The sequence below is a fragment of the Symphalangus syndactylus genome, chromosome 1 (assembly GCF_028878055.3).
Source record: "Symphalangus syndactylus isolate Jambi chromosome 1, NHGRI_mSymSyn1-v2.1_pri, whole genome shotgun sequence".
Lineage (NCBI taxonomy): Eukaryota > Metazoa > Chordata > Mammalia > Primates > Hylobatidae > Symphalangus > Symphalangus syndactylus.
The window spans coordinates 10,430,514-10,449,553 of NC_072423.2; the positions used below are offsets into that span (position 1 = coordinate 10,430,514).

Sequence of the window (19,040 nt, forward strand, 5' to 3'; positions counted from 1 at the left end):
AGGTTCATAGGTGATGGCCACTGTGGTCGCTTTTGTAGCCCTGTATGTTACTTTGTATTTAGATTGTACCCCTTTTATTGGAAGGTCAAGGAATGTTCTGACAACTCCAGAATGCTCATTCCAGGCACCAGAGAGCGGGGGCCTGGAAGGTGGTAACGGGGAGGCAGGAAGATAGGGAATGGGCTCACAGCCTTGGCGAGGGATGTGACTCACAGCTTTGACCCTCACTGTCCTCGTCTGTGAAACGAGGGTGGCATCGTAGAGATGGAGGAGGGCCCTGGACGGTGAGTGCAGGCAGAGGCGCCTCCTGTGCTCTGTGCCAGGATGAGGATTTATGATTGCTCACAGCACTAGGAGTGATTGGAGTTCCGCCTGTTTCAACCTTCGGGTGAGTGTCGCCCCTTGCTGTGTTTGGTAGGCGCATTCCAACAGAACGAGTCCTGGTCCAGAAATGCAGTGCGATGTTTTCTGGGCATTCTTCCCATTTGTTAGTGGAAGGATTCCTTGGCGTATGTTGATAGTGGTTAAAAGACGGCATTCTAGTGCGGTGGACGTGATTCATTATTTGGGACTGGTGAGACAGACCTGCCTGATGCCAAGGAGGCTGCCTACGTAAAGATCCCACCCGGCGTTTCTTTTATCATCAGCATGTTCCTTCTTGTGCCTGCCGGATCGCCTGTTCTTAGCCTGCCTGCCACCGTCTAACCTCGTCTCCGGGGGCCTGCAGTTGACCCTGAATCCGCCCGCGTTGTGATGGGATACCCACTGCGCTCCAGGAGCAGTGCCTGGTGTGGTGTGAGGCTTCCGGTTCTACCTCCTGCCCTGGCACTTCTGAAGCCCCGCGTCAGGTCCAGGGGAGGTTGGGCCACTCTGACTTGGGCTACGGAGCTGCTGGACGTTTAAAAACTTGGTGTTGAGAAGTGTTGCTGTTGGCATCATGGCAGACAGTGCTGGAATACATTCCGAGGGAGGCGACGCGGTCCCCGATGGGGTGCACACGGCCGCCACGTCCCTAAGGGCACAAATCCTGGGCCGAGCTCAGGGCCAGCTTGGCATGAGAGGCCTCCCTGGCCGGCAGTGGAGGGCCAGAGTTTTTTCCCACAAAGGAAGCTAGGACAGCTGTCCTCAGGGAGCTTGGGTGCCTGTGGAAGGGTGCAGTGAGATTGAGTGGATGGTGGCCACCAGTCAGGGCTGTCACTGGCCCAGGATTTCCCGAGCTCGCACTGGGTCCAGTGTGCCTCCAGCAGTGACCGTGCATGGAAGAGAAGCCGAAGCTCAGGGCAGGGAGAGAGCGCCTTACGCACAGGAGAGGGGCGGCAGATGGGCCCGGCGCCCTGTCACTGCTGCAATGCCTGGCTCTGTGCAAAGCTAGTAATCCAGGCACATGGGCGCGAGTGTTGCTGGTAGATTGTTGGAAGTGGACATGCACGTTTGCCTCCAGGTAGGGTATTTGAATGAGTGCTTTTGTAGGTTGAGATCACACACATGTGCTCTCTCTCTCACACCCACACACACACCCTCGGGCGCACTAGCACATGCTCACACATGACAGTCTCTCATGTCCACCCAACTGCTTCCACACTCGCTGTCATACACTCTAACCTTTACACGCAGGCACGCACACACACGACGGTGAGGCCTGGCATTGCCTGCAGTGCATGTCCCCTCCTGAGGGTCCCGAGCGCTACTCCTGTGCCCTTGGTCCTCTCAGGGACGGGATTCCCTTCGTACCTCTCTAGAAAATGCCGCCCGAAACATCTGTGTTGGGAGGGAGAGCGAGCCTCGTGCAGGACGCTTGCTTGGGAGAGAAGCACAAGAGTCTTTGAAAATAGGAGCCTCTTAACTCCACCCCATTCACATTTTCTTTTTCATAATTTTCCTTGCAAAGCACCTTTTTGTAAGGACTTGGGCCCATCAGGAATTGGAGCTCCATGCACTGCAGGTCTGCAGTGCTGTCTGTAGGGTTTTGGAAACTGCAACTTTAAGTGAAAGGATGTAAAATGAAACTCGTGTTTCCCTTTCACATCAGCTTTAAAACAAAATGACTTTATCAAGGATTTCTGTTTGTCATTTCGCATCAAGTTGCAGTTTCCAAGAAGCTATAGATGATGTTAACTGAGGACCTACTGTGGCACTTACTAGCTAAGTAAATGGTGGCATTGAAGCGTCAGGAGGAAAATGGCCCTCTGCATATTTAAAACCATGGTGCGCCTGATGTGCGAGGTAAATGTGTCCAGCCGAGGTGGATATCATTTCAAATAAATAGCTGCAAAGTACATTGGGCCTTGAAGGTGAGAAGAAGCTTATCTCTGCAGAAGTAAAAGTATTTTCCATTTGTGTCCTAGTGAGCTGTCTTTCAGAGAGTGACACGGAAAGGAATTTTCCTGCTAGATTCCAAGACTGGATCGACATGTTCTTACAAAGGGAACCTCCTTGGGTTTAAAAAAATGTTGATTATTTCTGGCACGCTTCTGTCCCTGCGACCCAAGTCAGTGGTGGGAGTTGCCCCCATATCACTCTGTTTTATTTTTATTTTGAGACAGGGTGTCAGTCAGTCACCCAGGATGGAGTGCAGTGGCATGATCATGGCTCACTGCAGCCTCGACCTCCCCGGCGTCAGGGATCTTCCTGCCTCAGCCTGTTGAGTAGCTGGGACCACAGGCATGCGCCGCCACGCTCGGCTAATTTTTATTTTTTAATCTCTATATAGAGATGGGGTCTTGTTATTTTGCCCAGGCTGGTCTTGAACTCCTGGGCTCAGGGTGATCCTTCCGCCTCAGCCTCCCAAAGTGCTGGCATTACAGGCCCCGCCCACATCCCTCTTTAAAGCATGATTTTGCACTTGGATTTAGTTTTGGAAAATTCCTTATTTAGTTTGCATAGTTTCCCTTCAGGGATTTAAGAACTAGTTTGAGATAACTGCCTTTCTCAAAGAAAACAGATACGGCTCTGCTTATCAAAAGTGGAGATATGTTCAGTTTAAGAAGGAGAGAAAGCTTAAAATTGTTTATAAATCCTGAAGCTCCTTGTTGAGAACTTTCCAGAAAGGAATCTTACATGCAAGGAACATTTGTAGATCTTCTTCCTTGCCACATACATGTGGTGTAATAAACGTATACCTGCACGTGCTTAAAGGGGAATGTCTTTTTGTTCACTGCGTGTTGTCTTACTGGCAGGCTGCATAACCCTTCTCCTGCGCTGTCAGCTTAATTTAGCCTGATGACAAATCTGAAGCCTGTGGTCTTCCCTTTCTGTGACTTCCACTGTTGCAGATAAAACAGGTGGTACCTGTGCGTGATTTGCCCAGCCTCACAGCACAATATAACAAGAGGCATATTTAGTGCAGCAAAGTGATTTTGGAAAACAATAAAACTCAGAGTAAACGTAAAACAAGAAATCGAAAGCAGTATTATATGTTTGCATGAATAGCTTGGAAAAAGGATTTTAAGTGTAGAGCTGACGAAGTATTTGTGTTTAGGATGGAGCCACAGGTCCCCCCCAAGCCCCATGTGAATCAGTGAGTTTTGCCTTCTGAGTTACGTTACCCGGATAAAGATGCAGCAGCAGAGTCTCAACCTGCGCCTTCATTCTGACCGTCGGGTTTGACTGTGTGGCCCAGTGAGAATGAGCCACACACACACTCCCGGGAGGAAGCCTGGGCTGTGGATGGCAGGCTAAAGTTACCAGGCACATTGAGGGCGTCCTGATGCCCTGGACTTGGGTGGACTCCTCCTTAGCTTGAAGCTGTGGGTCCCAGAAGGCTGGCCGGGATAGGCTAATCCCTGAGCCGACTTTAACACACCGGTGTATGTGACTTAACACCAGCTAAATGGATGACAGTCTCCTTCTTAGTTATTGATGGGTAAATGGAAGCAAGATGTTGGGGCCTTTAGTTGAGCAAGGTCTCCAGTGTGCTTCTCTCTCTGGCCTGCAGTTCTTAGTCATCCAGATTTTGTTTTGCAGCAAGGTCCCTGAATAGGCACTACTGCTCATTGCCCCAGAGTTAGCAAGGCAGAAAAAGGTTCTGCTTGAGCAGTTTAAGCTGCCAAAGAAATCAGGCCAGGAGCGTGAGCTAAAGTGAGCATCTATTGTTTCACATTCGCCAGGGCTCCTGAGAAGAGGGGCGAGCGCTGATGCTGTCTTTATCTGGAGTGACAAAGGAATGAGTGAGTTTGGTGGCATCTCATTATTGATGGGACCTGCCATCCTCCTTGAGTTACAGACGATACCTGACTGTATGAGGACGCCGAGCCCAGTCTCCGGGAGGGGAACAGGGAGGTAACAGTGGTCTCTCTGGTTGTCAGTTGTGTTTATTAAAGAATAGTGGAATAGCAGTTCATTTAGATAATCGAGGTGGAAGCACACTTTGGAGTCATTTTTCAGTACCTTGTTGGTTCGGTGGGCAAGCCGCACACACACGCTCGTTTTCTTTCTCTCCCACAGAGGTTTGTGTGTGGAGAGCTCTGTGTAGCGTGTCACGTGTGTAAGTGCAGAGTCTTTGTGAGACAGACTTGCATTGGCGCATCTCACGTGCCTGTTGAGAGTGAGAGTAAGTTTGTAAGTAGCCCCCTCTTTCACCAGGTGCTTGTTTCTGTGGTTTGTTTTCATAAAGGCGAATGTAATTTTCTTGAATCAGATGTGATAGTATCTGGAAACACAAGCGTGGGCTGCCAGGGGCTTCTCCTGGCTCTCCTGTCTGCCCTTGGCTGTGCTTACACCCTGCTGAATGGGAGCAGAGAGGCCTGGGTGGGCCTGAGTCCTTGAAGTCCCCCACCTGTGCCGGCAGCGATCCTTTCCAGTCTCCATCTGTCCCCGAGCAGTGCTTTGCACATCTGTTCACAACATTTGCATTGGACAAATCAGAGAAAAGGAATCTGGGGTTGTGTGTGTTGCTGTGTGCCTCCAGGTTGGGGTGGGAGAGAAGTTGCAGGAAAAGAGAGAGGAAGATGACCGTGGTCGTAGAATGAACGCATTCTTCAACTGCATAGACCCATGACTGTTCTGACCTTAAGTTCAAACATGGACCTTCTGTGACAAACGGACCATCCAGATGTAGTCACTGAATTAGTGTCATGGTCTTCGAGTTCTTGGAAAATGTTTGCAAAGCAACTGTGTGACTGCTGTTTGTCTTTCTGTTGACTTAGGACAGCTTTCCCCCATTAAAGTGTTTAACACTTTATTCCTATATAACCCAGGCTGGGATAAAGGGTAGATAGCTCTCCTCTTTGGGGACCAAGGGGATGGGGGCGGGGGTTGGCAATTCTGAAGTTAAACATTATGCCTTGTTACGTTTTATACTTATTTTTACCAGAAGCTGTTGCTGGGCAAGATGTTTTGGCTTAGAAAAATGTGCCCACCGTCATTTCTGCAAGGTGGTTTATGATCATTTCAGGTGCAAAGTTTTCTTAACTTTTGTAGCTCAATAATGTAACAACATTGTTACAGGGAGTTGCAGTGGAATTTTGCTTGTTTATCCTTTTTTGTTTCCTGCAAGGAAAGAATAGATCTTCTTTTATCTTCAAAACCTGGAACTTGCAGCAATGTGTCATTAAGTGTGTTTGAAAAAATATTTTTAGACAGGCAGTGCAGGGTAAATCCTATGGAGATGTGACATCATGTTTTTGTCAGGAATTGCTCTTTGTAAACATTCTCCGATAGATCACTCTCCTTAAGCAGCTGAAATAGCCAACTGCTTTCAAAGGTGCTGTGTATGTTAGTGATAAACTAGGTCATGTTACAGTCATTATTGGCAGTAATGGAGCTGGAAAATTTAAACTGGTTATAGTACATGTGCTATATATAGTAAAGCATTTGGGGAAGATTTGTCCTTTTGTAATTTTGATCATCTTAAAGTATTGATTGGTGTTTGTACAATGATAAACAAAATCTTAAGTAATTCCTTGCATGATACGCCTTTCGGCTGTCCTATCAAAATCTTCGCAGTTTCAGGGTATCTGTTTTTTTCTTTTAACAAAAAATGCGTAAGCAATTGCTTAGAATTCGGTAAAATTGATTATTGACGTGTTTGTTTTTCCTCTATGAGCTCTTAATGAAGGGATTTTTTTGGGCGCTGACTTCCGTGCTAAACAGCACTACATCGGAAGGTAATGTTTAACAGAATGCTTTATGGCTTACTGCATATAATTATCTCTCTTTGTATTCTTGGGCACAGTTCTTTCTTTCATTTGATGGTAGGGACTTCTGGGGTCTTTCACAAAAAGCACAGAGGGAAGAGAGAATGTCAGATAGGTATTAATTGCAATCTGTATTCTTAGACTGGGAGAGAAATGTTGGTTTTAATCAAGTCGTTGGAAAATAGGACTGTGTGTTTGGGAGGCGAACGCTGTTCTTTGCTACTGGTTTACATGGCACAGTATATACAGCTTATTTGTAGAAACAAATTTCAGTTAAAATATATTTTATAATAACTAATAGAAATTTCAAAAAAGCGTGTTTAGTAATGACTAGGAAGTGTCACCCAGTAAAAAATTACAAGTTTGTGCACCATTGTTTTGTTTTCACTGCTGATCATTTCTAAGAAAAATTTTAAGAAATTTTATATTAAGACACTGAATTAGTTAACAGTTTCCACAGTTTTGAGTTTAGGCTCCGTAAAATCTTTAAGCCACTTTTAAATTGGGTTCTTGTTGCAGTTCATCGAAGGCCTTCTGATTTTCCATATTTGTTTTAAAGATAGAAATTGATGAGTTTTCATTTTCTCTGGCGTTCCCCAGGTTTTCAGTGTTGCTGAGTTACGCGCAACTTTAGCTTTAACTATAGTAGTGTAGGATGTAGATAGAGTCAAAGTGAAAACCCAGTGCTTCCACGGCTTTTGTAATGAATAGCGAGTGATTTGTTCTGTTTTTGTGGGAAGGAGAGCGGCCCTTCGGTGACCACAGGACTTCATCTGAGCCGTGGGTTTGGGGGAGATGCAATTCTAAGCTTCTGGAAATGGGGCTCTTAATGGAAATGTTGACAAGATCATTAACTATACTAGCAACGCTGGCTGCTCCAGAAGCCTGGATTTACCTCCAAATCCCTAACGCCAGCTCTTTGTGGCAGACGAAGGGGCTCTAAACAGCACATTTATCTGCAGAAAATTATGGAGCAGGCTCTGGATCCTGTTATTTTTTAGTTTTGTGAAGTTTACTTTTTTAGTGATTGGCAAAGCAACTACTTAATACTAAGACTTGGGAAATAGTAAATAGTAAGTGACAAATAACAGTAATGCATTAATTTTGGAGAGCAAAAGAAAGATAACGAGGCTTCTTCCCTTCTGATATAAAAATAGCCACCCCCTTTTCTTCATTTTCACACGGACACTCCTTTATTAAAGTCTCTAGAACTATCTTGAATTTCTCAGGATATGGTAATGACTGTGGAAAGAAAATTTCCATATCCTTCCTCATTTTTTCTTGGACTTTTCTGAATGTAATCCATAATTAGATTGTGTATTCAGCTGCCCCTCCTCCCCCAGGTCGTATTTCAGTAAAAGGACACACGGGCAGCTTCATACTAGTGATGTTCAAGGGACTTCGAGAATATATTGTGATACTGTCTTTACTCTTGGCAAATGTGCTTCTATTTGAACGTATGTGGAAGATGGAGTTCTCTCTTTTCTCTTGGACCAGGAATTAATTTGGGTTTTTTGACAGTTTGTGGTAAACAACTTCATAAAAGGTAACCTACTTGTGGAAGAATAACATTTAGGTCATATATGCATTTTGGCTATAAATAGCGTGTTGACTGTAGCCCGTGGTCTGAGGTGCAGAGCTGGAGCAGGCTGTGCTTCAAGGATCAGAGTTCGCATACTAAAGCCTTATTACGGACAGTTCCTTACATTTGGGGACTAGCATGTTGGCACTTGCTTTGATTTATTTGGGGGGTGCTGAGTAATTTAAAGACAACCTTTGTTTTAGAAAACGGGGTTTTGTCATTCTTCTTCACTCTACCTCGTTTTCTGAACAAAGCCGGCCGGAGACTTACCTCTAAAATGCATGTTTTGGGCAGAAAGACCTAAGCAAATTGTTCTCTGGCTGCCCCCACATCAGGTCTGTTGTGGCCAGGGGGCCGCGTTGCTGCTGGCGGCTGCTCCCTGGGATAGTGGCGTTTTGTGTCCTCTTTCCCCTAGTGGGGGAGGTGGGTGGAGTTTCTTGTGAATGCTGCCGATTCTGGTCGCCTTTTATTCATTTCTTCTTCTTAGAGTGGAAATGTAGCTGGTTCATAATGGATTATTGATTGGTCTGAGAACAGCAGCCGCCTCCAGGCCTGTCATCGGCCGTACTTACTCTCCCAATAGTGAATGCATCACTTTATGGGGCTCTTCGGGACCCCAGTCTGGGGACTATAAGCCTGTAATTGTTACTGGTGTACAGAATGGTTTGTAGGGAGAGGAACTCTTCATTGTTGTGATGGAATTTTCCCCCATTTGTTGAGAGAATAGGCTTTTTGTCTCGGTAGTAAGATAAGCTTGTCCAGGATGTTAATGATGTATTTTAATTCATGGTTCATAATACTACAGTGTAACTAGTGAAGCCCGTCTCATTGTTTCTCAGAGAACAAACACACACAGTATACTCAAACACCAACTGGGCCTTGCACCCACTCAGCACACGCACGGGCTTCTGCGCAGACCCCGTAGTAGCTGTGGCTGGGACAAACCGCGTCTGAGAGTCGTCCTTCAGAAACGCACCAGCGTAGTTGCTCTTTTAGATTTTATGATTTGCCTTTTGGAGCCATCATACGCCTTTGCAGACAGCCCTGTAAATATCGGAAGCATTCTGCCTGCTTTGAGCTCTTTGGCATTTTCCCTCCCTCCCCGATTCCTCCCGTCCACTCCAGCCCCTCCTGAGGAATGCCCTGTCAGCGGAGCTGTGCGCAGGACCGGGCTGTTGTCCCCCTGCACCCGCGGACATCCATCCCGGGCTGACATCGATGCCCCCCACCCCCCGGAAGGTGGTCAGAGAGGACGCAGACGGGGATAAGTAAAGCCACATGGCGTCGAGGGAGCCAGGGCTGTTTCAGGACCGCGATAAGGTTAATTCATGAACCAGAACTGAAAAAAATGCCAAGCTAGATAGGCATTTGGAAAGCAGCACCCACTTCAGTTTTGCTTCCCTCCCCTGACACATGCTGGTTGTGGGTACTTGGTGCAGGAAACGGGACTTTCAGTTTTCCTCTCGCTCCTTTGTTCCTCCCTGGTGTCTCCCAGTCAGCTTTGCTTGGTTTCCGCAACTTTAAGCGTTAGATTGTTTAGGAAATGACTCTAAATACAAGAGCGTATTTGGTTAGCCTTCCGGTGCCTTTTTCGGGATAAGATTTTAATAAAGTCAACTTCGATAGTTGTAGGGAGATCAGTACAAAACCATTCAGCTTTTGTTTTGTACTGGTTTAATTCACAGAGCAGAAAATGGCAAGATTTCCTGTCGATTCAGAGACATAGTTATTATTTTAAAATGTAAGATGTTTTACAGTTTTTCGCTGATAACGCCATATTTAACTGGTCAGAACGTTATTGTTGAAAATAAGAGGAAACCTGCACCGCGTTACTGATTTTTTACTTCGTGAAGTGCTGGAAAGGATAGTTAGGAATGCCCGAATACACTCAGAATGCCAGAATACACTGAATTTTGGCTGATGATCGTGAGAGTTCGTGTTGTCCACAGAAGGCTTTGCAACTGGAGCCTGTGGGTGGGTTTCTTTAATGGCTCTGGGCAAGCCTCTAAAACATCAGAAAGCGATCTTTTAAAATAAAACACTGCTTTTCATTTGAACAGGTTCCTAGAATTCAGATAATTTTTCTTTGACTTTCTTTTGAAAACTTGAGTTAACTAAAGGTGGTTTCCCAACCTGCATTTATTACAGCCCTGGAGCTTCCGTGGGGCCTGGGGAGGGTGGGGAGTGGGGGAGGGGGAGGGGCAGATAGGGGAAGAGGCCTACCGGGTCCCCCAGAGCTGCTTTGCTTTTAATTGTGTTACTGGAATGGCAAGTAGGATTTTTTTTTTTAACTTTTGGGAAAAATTTGCCAAATTCGGAAAAATGGAGTTACAAATAAACACCCCCCCCCCTTCAGTTTCATCAGTTGTTAACATTTTGGTACATTTGTCTTCTCTCTGTCTCTCTCTTTCTCTTTGGTAAAAACCAACTCTCAGTATTTCGTTACACATCTCTGAAGAGTAAGACCACTCTCCTGTATTACCAACTTAACACAAGTAACAGTAGTTCTCAGATATCCTCTCATATCCAGTCCATATTGAGGTTTAATTTCTACAAAGAGTTCTGGAGCTACAATATGTTTGAATGTGCTCACTGTAGATGATTATAGCTGTTGGTCAAAGAGTTTTTAATTGTGTTAAATAACCTGTTGTTGTATAAACCATAAGGGCCCAGTGAATATAGAGGTGTTCCTGTTTAGCTATTTTGAATCCAGCTTTCTAGCTGCTATTTTGTCCTTTTGCATTTATTAAACCATGTATTGTCATTGCCAGTGACCAGGTACCTTTGCCCTGATATTTCATTCACTTATTGAACAATTACTTATTAATCCCATCTAAGATGCATTGAAGATTTATAGTGTAGTAAACATTGTGGCTTGCATGCATTAATTTAAATTTTACTGGAGTATGATAAAATAGATATCATTGCTATCATTTACATTTTAAAGATGAAGAAATGGACTGAGGAACAGAGAGGCTAAGACACTTGCTCAGGGTCACACAGCTGACCTCAGGTTGTGGCAGAACTGGGTTTTAATCCCAAGTAGTCTGGCTGCCCCTCACAACTTGTTGGGTCACCAGACTCTTATCATTGGCTGAAGGAGGTCAGGAAGGCTCTACTGTACCTGGGTGGTGATTGGTCAGCCTCATGACAGGTGGGGCAGGGACGCAGGCGTGAGGGCCGGAGGGGAGCATGAGCATGGGTACTGGGAGGCTGTTGGGCCGGAGTAGGGCTCAGGGCTCTAGACGCGGGGGTCCAGGGCAGCTATGGGGTTCAGACCCTGAGAAGCCAAGGTGAGGAGTTTGGCTTCATCTTGCAGACTCGGGGAGCCTCTGAAGGTCTGGGAGTCTCCTGGAGACCAGCCCCATCTGTGCTCTGGAACAATGGCTTTGGCTTGAGTTGGGCACATGGATTCAAGAGTGAGTTGGGAGGTGCAGCCGACAGGACGTGGGGTTATTACTGGGCACTGCTGAGATGGGGAGGGAGGAGCCAGGGAGGACCTGGTGTTTTGTGCTTGGGTCATGAAAAGTACTTAGAATTCAAGCCACACCAGTGTGGTTTCCAGGCGAGCCTTAGGTTCCCAGGGGAAAACCTGGCCAATCCTTGCAAATATAGTGAATCGCTTCCCTCCTGGCCTTCTGGAAACTTCTCCTTGTCTCACTGGTGTGCTGATTGATAATGGTATGCTTCCCTGTCTCACTTTGAGTTCTTTGAAGCCAGGTGCTTTTTTTTGAGTCGTCTTAGATTCTCTGGCTCCTGATACGAGGCCTTGTGCTTGGTAGGTGCTCAGGAAATGCTTGTTGCAGAGATACCGTCGTTAGCCCCTGATCGCACTGCCCTAGGACTGGAACACCTCTAAGGAGCCTGCCGTCACCTGAAGTTCCTCGGGGATGTGGACAGAGACTGCTTCCGCTATGTTTGCGCTGTACATACCCCCTGGCTTTGTGAACATGGTTTTCTTTCTGGCTGTATGTGTTGGATCAAGGCTTTGCAGTGCTTTTTTCTAAAGAATTTTCTGTAGTGTCAGTGGGGTTAACCCTGGGTACACATTTCTTCACACCGGGAAGTGTTTCAGCAGCTTACCGGGGCGTGTGTCAGGAAGTGACTTTTCTGCTCTGTATTATTAGGTCAAAAAGGCAGTTCTTCCTCACTTACAGAAGGGATTGATTAGTTGAAATACTGGCCCACAGAGTAAATTTATCCCAAATTTAGCAAATGTAAGTAATCTGGAGAAAGTCACTTAATTTCAATTGTATGATGTAGGCAAAAAAAGAAAGACAAGGAAAAGAAAAAAAAAAATCCAAAGGTACGGCAGCAGCCGTAATATATATGTCTTTAGATTTTTTTAGATGTTTACATGGTTAATTTTAAAATACATACAATACATTACAACATATTTTCTACTTTCATATTTTGTCCTTCAGCCTCTCCCTTTCTCCGTTACAATGTATTTTTATGTTATGGGTAAACAATTTTTTCAAACATTTTACTTTTTCCTGTTTTTTAATAAATGTGATTGTTACCTAAGTTTTTCAAAATGAAGTTTTTTATTTCAAAAATTATATAAGGCATTTAAAAAAAGTAGCCTCAAACTGTTCATTACATCTCTGGAGAAACACACACACACACACACACACACACACACACACACTCACATGTAGCAAGAGAGCCATTGGAAATCCGCTTTAAAACACTAATCAGCAAGTCATATTTATGCCTAAACAATTAAATTACGGTTTTGTCTGGCAAGTTCCCAATTCCAGCCTTGGAAAAAGTTTGTAATACATCTTACCATAACAACAAAACTGTGAACACACAGGCACACCGTGTGTTCAGGTGGGTCCCTGCCGTCCGAGGTGCGTGGGCGCCATATTGCATGGCAGCTGGACACGTGCTGTACCCGCCATCTTGGATCCGAACATCTGTGTTGTTGCAGAACTTTTCCGTATTCACTGTGGTTTGGGTGGCAGGCTCACATGCACAAGTTTTATAAGGCTGGTTATCTCCAGGCCCGTGTGTTACAGGGAGAGTTGGAACAACTTGTATTTGGCGTGCGTTTGAGAAAGTGGAATAGAGCAGCCCAGACGGAAATGTCTGTGGCTGGAACTGAGGTAGGTAACACTTTCTCACACGGTGCTGCTCCTACGTGAGGGACGCCCCACTGGGGACCAGGATAAAGGTGGAGAAGGCATCCCATCAAAACCCTCCTGGCTTGCAGGGCTTGGCGGGATTTAAAGCACAGCCCATCGTGCCAGCAGGGCCGCCGACGTCCCGATAATCCTCCTAATTGGGGTGGCCGCCCATGGCGTGTTTTGAAGTTGGAAGCTCGGAGGACGGCATTCTTGTTCTTTTTTTGGAAGGGGTGCCCTTGTCTTAAATAGCAGTTTTTGCCTGCAGCTAAAAAGAATGATTACAAAGATCTTTCGATTTGGCCACTGTGTAACCCCTTAGGAGAGTTCGTTGCAGGGAATTAATTTTTGACTGTTTCTTTAAAGTTTGAGAAACTTTGCTAGTCAACTGTGGACATCAGGAGGGGATCACTTAATGGACCCCTGGGCAGAGGCAGCCTTGCTCATGTTTCCTTAAGATAATGGCGGCTTGGGCTTAACTTGGTTACTGTTTCAGCACTTTTTCCATTTCTACATTTATGTATCTTTCCCTTCAAAATGTTCTGAAGTCCTCTACAAACATATCCTGTGCAGTTCTCACAGGGATTTACAGCAGGGCTTATTTTTGAAAGATGGGACAGGCGGAGAGGTAGTGAGCAGGAAATCGGAGACAAGGAAGAGCTCGCTTTGTTGATCGCAGGGCGTCGTGGATGCTCCTCCTTGAATGTCTGCCTGTAAATTGCAGGGCTCTGTAAGTTTTGGGGAAAGATTTTAAATGAGGTTAAGGAAATGGAGACTGCATTCTTTAGTTACCGGGTGCCTGAGGGCCAGGGTCCAGGCTCTAGCTAGGGTGGGGGTACTGGGGAGTCAGGGCTGTGCAAGGATAGGATGGGTCTGATGCTGGCACAAGGCCCTTTTAGATGTACAAGGGCCACGCTCCTTGATACTGTGCCATCTTCCGCTCAGCCGTGGTCATGGCCCAGGATGCCGAGGCTGTGCTGCTGAGCTGAGCTAGATGGGGCTGCATTCAGGGGCGCCAGAGCGGTGATCCACGAGCAAGAGTGTCTGTATTTCCCCAGCACTCGTGGAAGGTACCTGCAGGGCAGGCAGCTGCCTGGGATGAGAAGAGGGGCCTAAGTGCCAGGTGTGTGTTCGCCTGGATGTCCCTGGGGTCTGGATGCTGCGGGCTCTGAGGGGGGGTCACTGGATTTTATAGAAGGAGGCATTTGCAAGGGGCTTCGGTGACATGTGGCTGCTGCTTCTTGTTTCTCTGTGCCTGACAGAGGAGGGGACGAGTTGAGGGTGTGAAGGACACACCTAGAAAGGCGTGTGGCTGGTGACTGGGAGCATGAGGGCTGGGACCAGGGTTCCCAACTGCACGTGTGCACTTTGTGCTGAATGCCCGGTGTTGGCCGTGACCCTGTTATCTGCACGCTGGTGGGTGCACAGCTGCTGGCACACAGCTGGCTGGCACGGAGGCCGCTTCTCTGGGCGCAGACCCCAGGAGCTGCTGCTCTGAAAGAAGGCAGGAGCCAATAGCCCCAGAGCACAGGGTTTTGGTGATTGGTGTGAGTCTTTGCACTGAACAAATCTCCTTTTGCTTCATGCTGCACTCAAGGGCTGCCTCTTACGGCCCTGACCAGGCCTGGCCTCCTCCTCGGTGAATCCTGTCTTCGTAGCTGGCTTCTGGCAGTTTAATTCTCTCGAACTGGAGAACTGTCTTGACATTTAACATCCTTTATAGACAAACGTTGGAGGTCCAGGGGAGTCTGTACAATTATTTCAGAGCCACCAATTTCCAGGATTTTAGTTTTCTTTTCCTCCCTGTAAACGTATTTTCTATATGATTGTTCGCACTTGTAAGGTTTTTATACCACATCCAGTCACTAAGTTAGATATAAATAGTGTGTTTCATTCATACTTTGAATATCAGATTCAGCATTTTTGTGGGGGAGTGAACTGGGGCCTGGGGAAGGACGATGCGTCCTGTGAATCACTTGCCTTGTAAAATCATCGTAAATCATGACACAGCCATCCACAGTGTGTGCCAAGACCAAAATCACTGAAATTAGCTTGGAGTAAAAGGTCATTAAGAAATCTTCCTGGTAAGCTTATTTACTTCTCCAGTTTTGGGGGAAGTTTTAATGTTTTTTTTTTTTTTTTGGAGATGGAGTCTTGCTCTGTCAGCCAGGTTGGGGTGCAGTGGCATGATCTCAGCTCACTGCAACCTCCACCTCCCGGGTTCAAGCGATGCTCCTGCCTCAGCCTCCCGAGTAGGTGGGACTACAGGTGCGCACCACCATGCCTGGCTAGTTGTTTTTTATTGGAGCAAGTGGGTTTTGGCTCCTGTGGGTGGGCATCTCTCTTGTGCCCGCTCTGTTGCGTGGCTCTGCTGGGTGCGTCCCTGGAGGAAGGAGCAGAACCTCTGTGTTGCTGCTTTTCATTTGCTGCTGAGGCTGCGCGTGTTTCCTTAGGTGCCTCCAAAGCGGGGCTTTCTGGAAAGACATTGTGAAGCCTATAATTCTTCATAAGGTTTCTACCTGGCGCTGTATTTGCCTGTGAGAGGGTACAGCATGGGGTCTGTCTTTTCAGAAGGCTCCTGTCTTGCTGTTGTCTGGGCCCTCGGGAGTTGAAGTATTAATACAAAATGTTCAGAATCCCCGACCCCCGTGGGGGAGGTTTGGGGACACTCTTGACACCCGATACTGATTTTTTAGCTCACGCCCCTTCACCCCCTCAGGTCTATTATCAGTATTCTTTTCTGTGTCCCATCTGCTTCTGTGAAAACCTGGCAGGCTGCAAAACTCGGAGGAAACAGGGAGCTGCCACCCCAGGTCTTTTCGTGGGAGGCCCTGTCATCTTTGCATGGAAGCTGTGTGTTGATGTGTTGTGTGCTTCCCAACTGGAAATAGGGAGCTTCTTTGGGTTTTATAGATGTTTAAGTAGGAGTTCTTAGTGTGTGTGAGATTGTAGGTTTATACAAACACGCTTCCTTTCTATGCAAAATCACTTGGGTTTTCAGAACATGGCCCATCTGGGTGCCTCTCTGTGCAGTTCTGGAGCCGGCCCCAGAAGGGAGACCCCCTCTGGGCCCTTGGAAGCAGGAAATGGATTTGTTTCTATGCAGAGATGAGCAGATGAGCAGAGCCTGTCCCCGGGGAGTTGTGTGTGCAGCCCCTCCCTCTTGAACACACTCAGGCACTGACCTGAGAGACTCCGCATCTCTCACATCCTTTCTAACTGGCTCATCATTCTGCTGCTTTACTTTGCCCTGTGTCAGGTGGGATTCCTGTTTTTACTGAAGAGTTGCTTTTCTCCTTGCACTATTTAGGCCTCTTTGGTTGGATACAAGCATTTTGATTCATGCATCCCCCGTCCTTGGTGGGGGCCTGGTCCGTGCTGGGCACAGCTACACTCTGGCAGGCTGCCCTTTGCCTGTGTGCCTGGAGGGAGTGGGCCTCTGTCCTCCTCACCCTCTGGTGGGTGGGATGGGCATGCAGGTGGCGGTGGCCGTGCAGGGTGGTTGATGCTCACTGTTTCAGGCTTGGGCACAATCTCTAGGAGCAGCCCCAGCCTCACTAGGAGGATGCTGTGGCTTCACCATACAGCCTAGGTGTGTTGTGGGCTGTGCCATCTGGGGCTGTGTGTGTCCACTGTAGGATGTCTGCACAGGGACGAAATCGCCCAACAATGCATTTCTCAGCTCGTATCCCATTGGCTAAGTGGCACGTGACTGTGTGAAGTGCTATCAACTGTTGTCACCACCTGTGCAGCTCACCTTGTATCAGCCCAGGAACTTGGCCCCTTCTCATTCCTACCCTTTTCCCAAACCTTGCTTTCCTCTGTCCCTAATTCCCACATGGTCTTGCTAAGTAGCTTGTATTCCTCACACTCCTACACGCTCTGGTACTACAGTCTCTCCTAAAGATTTGATACCTTATTGGGAAAAGAAAATTATTTTGGTGCACAATCATTAACATTTATGTTAATCATTTAACAATTCATTATTGATAATTAAGCGATACTGATCGTTTACTAAGGCAAGCAGCTGCTCTCGCCTCTGTGTGAAGTGTTGGTGCCGCTTTTCTTAATGTGGGTTGGATGGGTATGTTTTGGGGAGCATGTGGGGGTTCCCGCAGCCATGCCTGTGCCCTCTTGGCCAGGAGCTTTGCTGATGATGTTCCATCTCTGTTTCAGGTGTTGGCTGCCAGCTGCTGCGCCCCCCATGTAGAAGGTGCACCTCCTGGGAGCAGGCACGTCTTTTGGCTCTTCTGACCATGGAGAGATAGGACGGTCCCTGCAGCCCGCGCGACAGAAAGCTCTGCCGCCACCACCGGCCGCGCCCGTCCGTCGGATGGATCGCAACAGAGAGGCCGAGATGGAGCTGAGGCGAGGCCCCAGCCCCACCAGGGCCGGCCGGGGCCACGAGGTAGATGGGGACAAGGCTACCTGCCACACCTGCTGCATCTGCGGCAAAAGCTTCCCCTTCCAGAGCTCGCTTTCGCAGCACATGCGCAAGCACACGGGCGAGAAGCCCTACAAGTGTCCCTACTGCGACCACCGGGCTTCCCAGAAGGGCAACCTGAAGATTCACATCCGGAGCCACCGCACGGGGACTCTGATTCAGGGACACGAGCCAGAGGCGGGCGAGGCGCCGCTGGGTGAGATGCGCGCCTCCGAGGGCCTGGACGCCTGCGCCAGCCCCACCAAGAGCGCCTCGGCCTGCAACCGGCTGTTGAACGGGGCCTCGCAGGCCGACGGCGCCAGGGTCCTGAACGGGGCCTCGCAGGCCGACAGCGGCAGGGTCCTGCTGCGAAGCAGCAAGAAGGGGGCGGAGGGGTCCGCATGCGCCCCGGGAGAGGCCAAGGCCGCGGCCCAGTGCTCTTTCTGCAAAAGCCAGTTCGAGCGTAAGAAGGACCTGGAGCTGCACGTGCACCAGGCGCACAAGCCTTTCAAGTGCAGGCTGTGCAACTACGCGACGCTGCGGGAGGAGTCGCTGCTGAGCCACATCGAGAGGGACCACATCACCGCGCAGGGGCCCGGCAGCGGGGAGGCCTGCGTGGAGAACGGCAAGCCGGAGCTGAGCCCTGGGGAGTTCCCGTGCGAGGTGTGCGGCCAGGCCTTCAGCCAGACCTGGTTCCTGAAGGCGCACATGAAGAAGCACCGGGGCTCCTTCGACCACGGCTGCCACATCTGCGGCCGTAGGTTCAAGGAGCCCTGGTTCCTCAAGAACCACATGAAGGCGCACGGCCCCAAGACGGGCAGCAAGAACAGGCCCAAGAGTGAGCTGGACCCCATTGCCACCATCAACAACGTGGTCCAGGAGGAGGTGATCGTCGCCGGCCTGAGCCTTTACGAGGTCTGCGCCAAGTGCGGGAACCTGTTTACAAACCTGGACAGCTTGAACGCCCATAACGCCATCCACCGCAGGATCGAGGCCAGCCGCACGCGCGCCCCGGCCGAGGAGGGGGCGGAGGGGCCCGCGGACACCAAGCAGTTCTTCCTCCAGTGCCTGAACCTGAGGCCGTCGGCGGCCGGCGACTCGTGCCCTGGCGCGCAGGCCGGACGGCGGGTGGCTGAGCTGGACCCAGTCAACAGCTACCAGGCCTGGCAGCTGGCCACGCGGGGCAAGGTGGCTGAGCCGGCCGAGTACCTCAAGTATGGGGCCTGGGACGAGGCGCTGGCTGGGGACGTGGCCTTCGACAGGGACAGGCGCGAGTACGTCCTGGTGAGCCAGGAGAAGCGCAAGCGCGAGCAGGATGCCCCGGCCGTGCAGGGGCCCCCGCGGAAGCGCGCGAGTGGGCCTGGTGACCCCGCGCCCGCCGGCCACCTCGACCCCCGCTCGGCCGCGCGCCCCAACCGCAGGGCCGCAGCCACCACCGGCCAGGGCAAGTCCTCCGAGTGCTTCGAGTGCGGCAAGATCTTCCGCACCTATCATCAGATGGTGCTGCATTCGCGCGTGCATCGCCGCGCGCGCCGCGACAGGGACAGTGACGGGGACCGGGCGGCGCGGGCCCGCTGCGGATCGCTCAGTGAGGGTGACTCGGCCTCCCAGCCCAGCAGCCCTGGCTCCGCCTGTGCCGCTGCGGACTCCCCGGGCTCTGGCCTGGCCGACGAGGCTGTCGAAGACAGTGGTGAGGAGGGCGCCCCCCAACCTGCACCAGGTGAGCAAGTGTACCCAGGTGGCCTGGGTCCTGGGATCCCAGGCTCAGGGGG

General features: G+C 49.2%; 1 protein-coding gene across 18 annotated transcripts in view; it reads left to right on the forward strand.

Annotated features, from left to right (window-relative positions):
- ZNF516 (zinc finger protein 516) overlaps window positions 1-19,040 on the forward strand; it is a 171,166-nt gene that overhangs the window by 70,128 nt on the left and 81,998 nt on the right. For 17 of the 18 annotated variants that reach the window (XM_055296175.2, XM_063620259.1, XM_063617894.1 and 14 more), the window contains one exon: window positions 17,022-18,988. In XM_055296175.2, the coding sequence (XP_055152150.1) occupies window positions 17,179-18,988 (1,810 nt within the window). In that variant the 5' untranslated portion in view covers window positions 17,022-17,178. Of the gene's footprint in view, window positions 1-12,454; window positions 12,828-17,021; window positions 18,989-19,040 lie in introns of those variants that run through there. The other variant, XM_055296174.2, reaches the window with a different exon arrangement.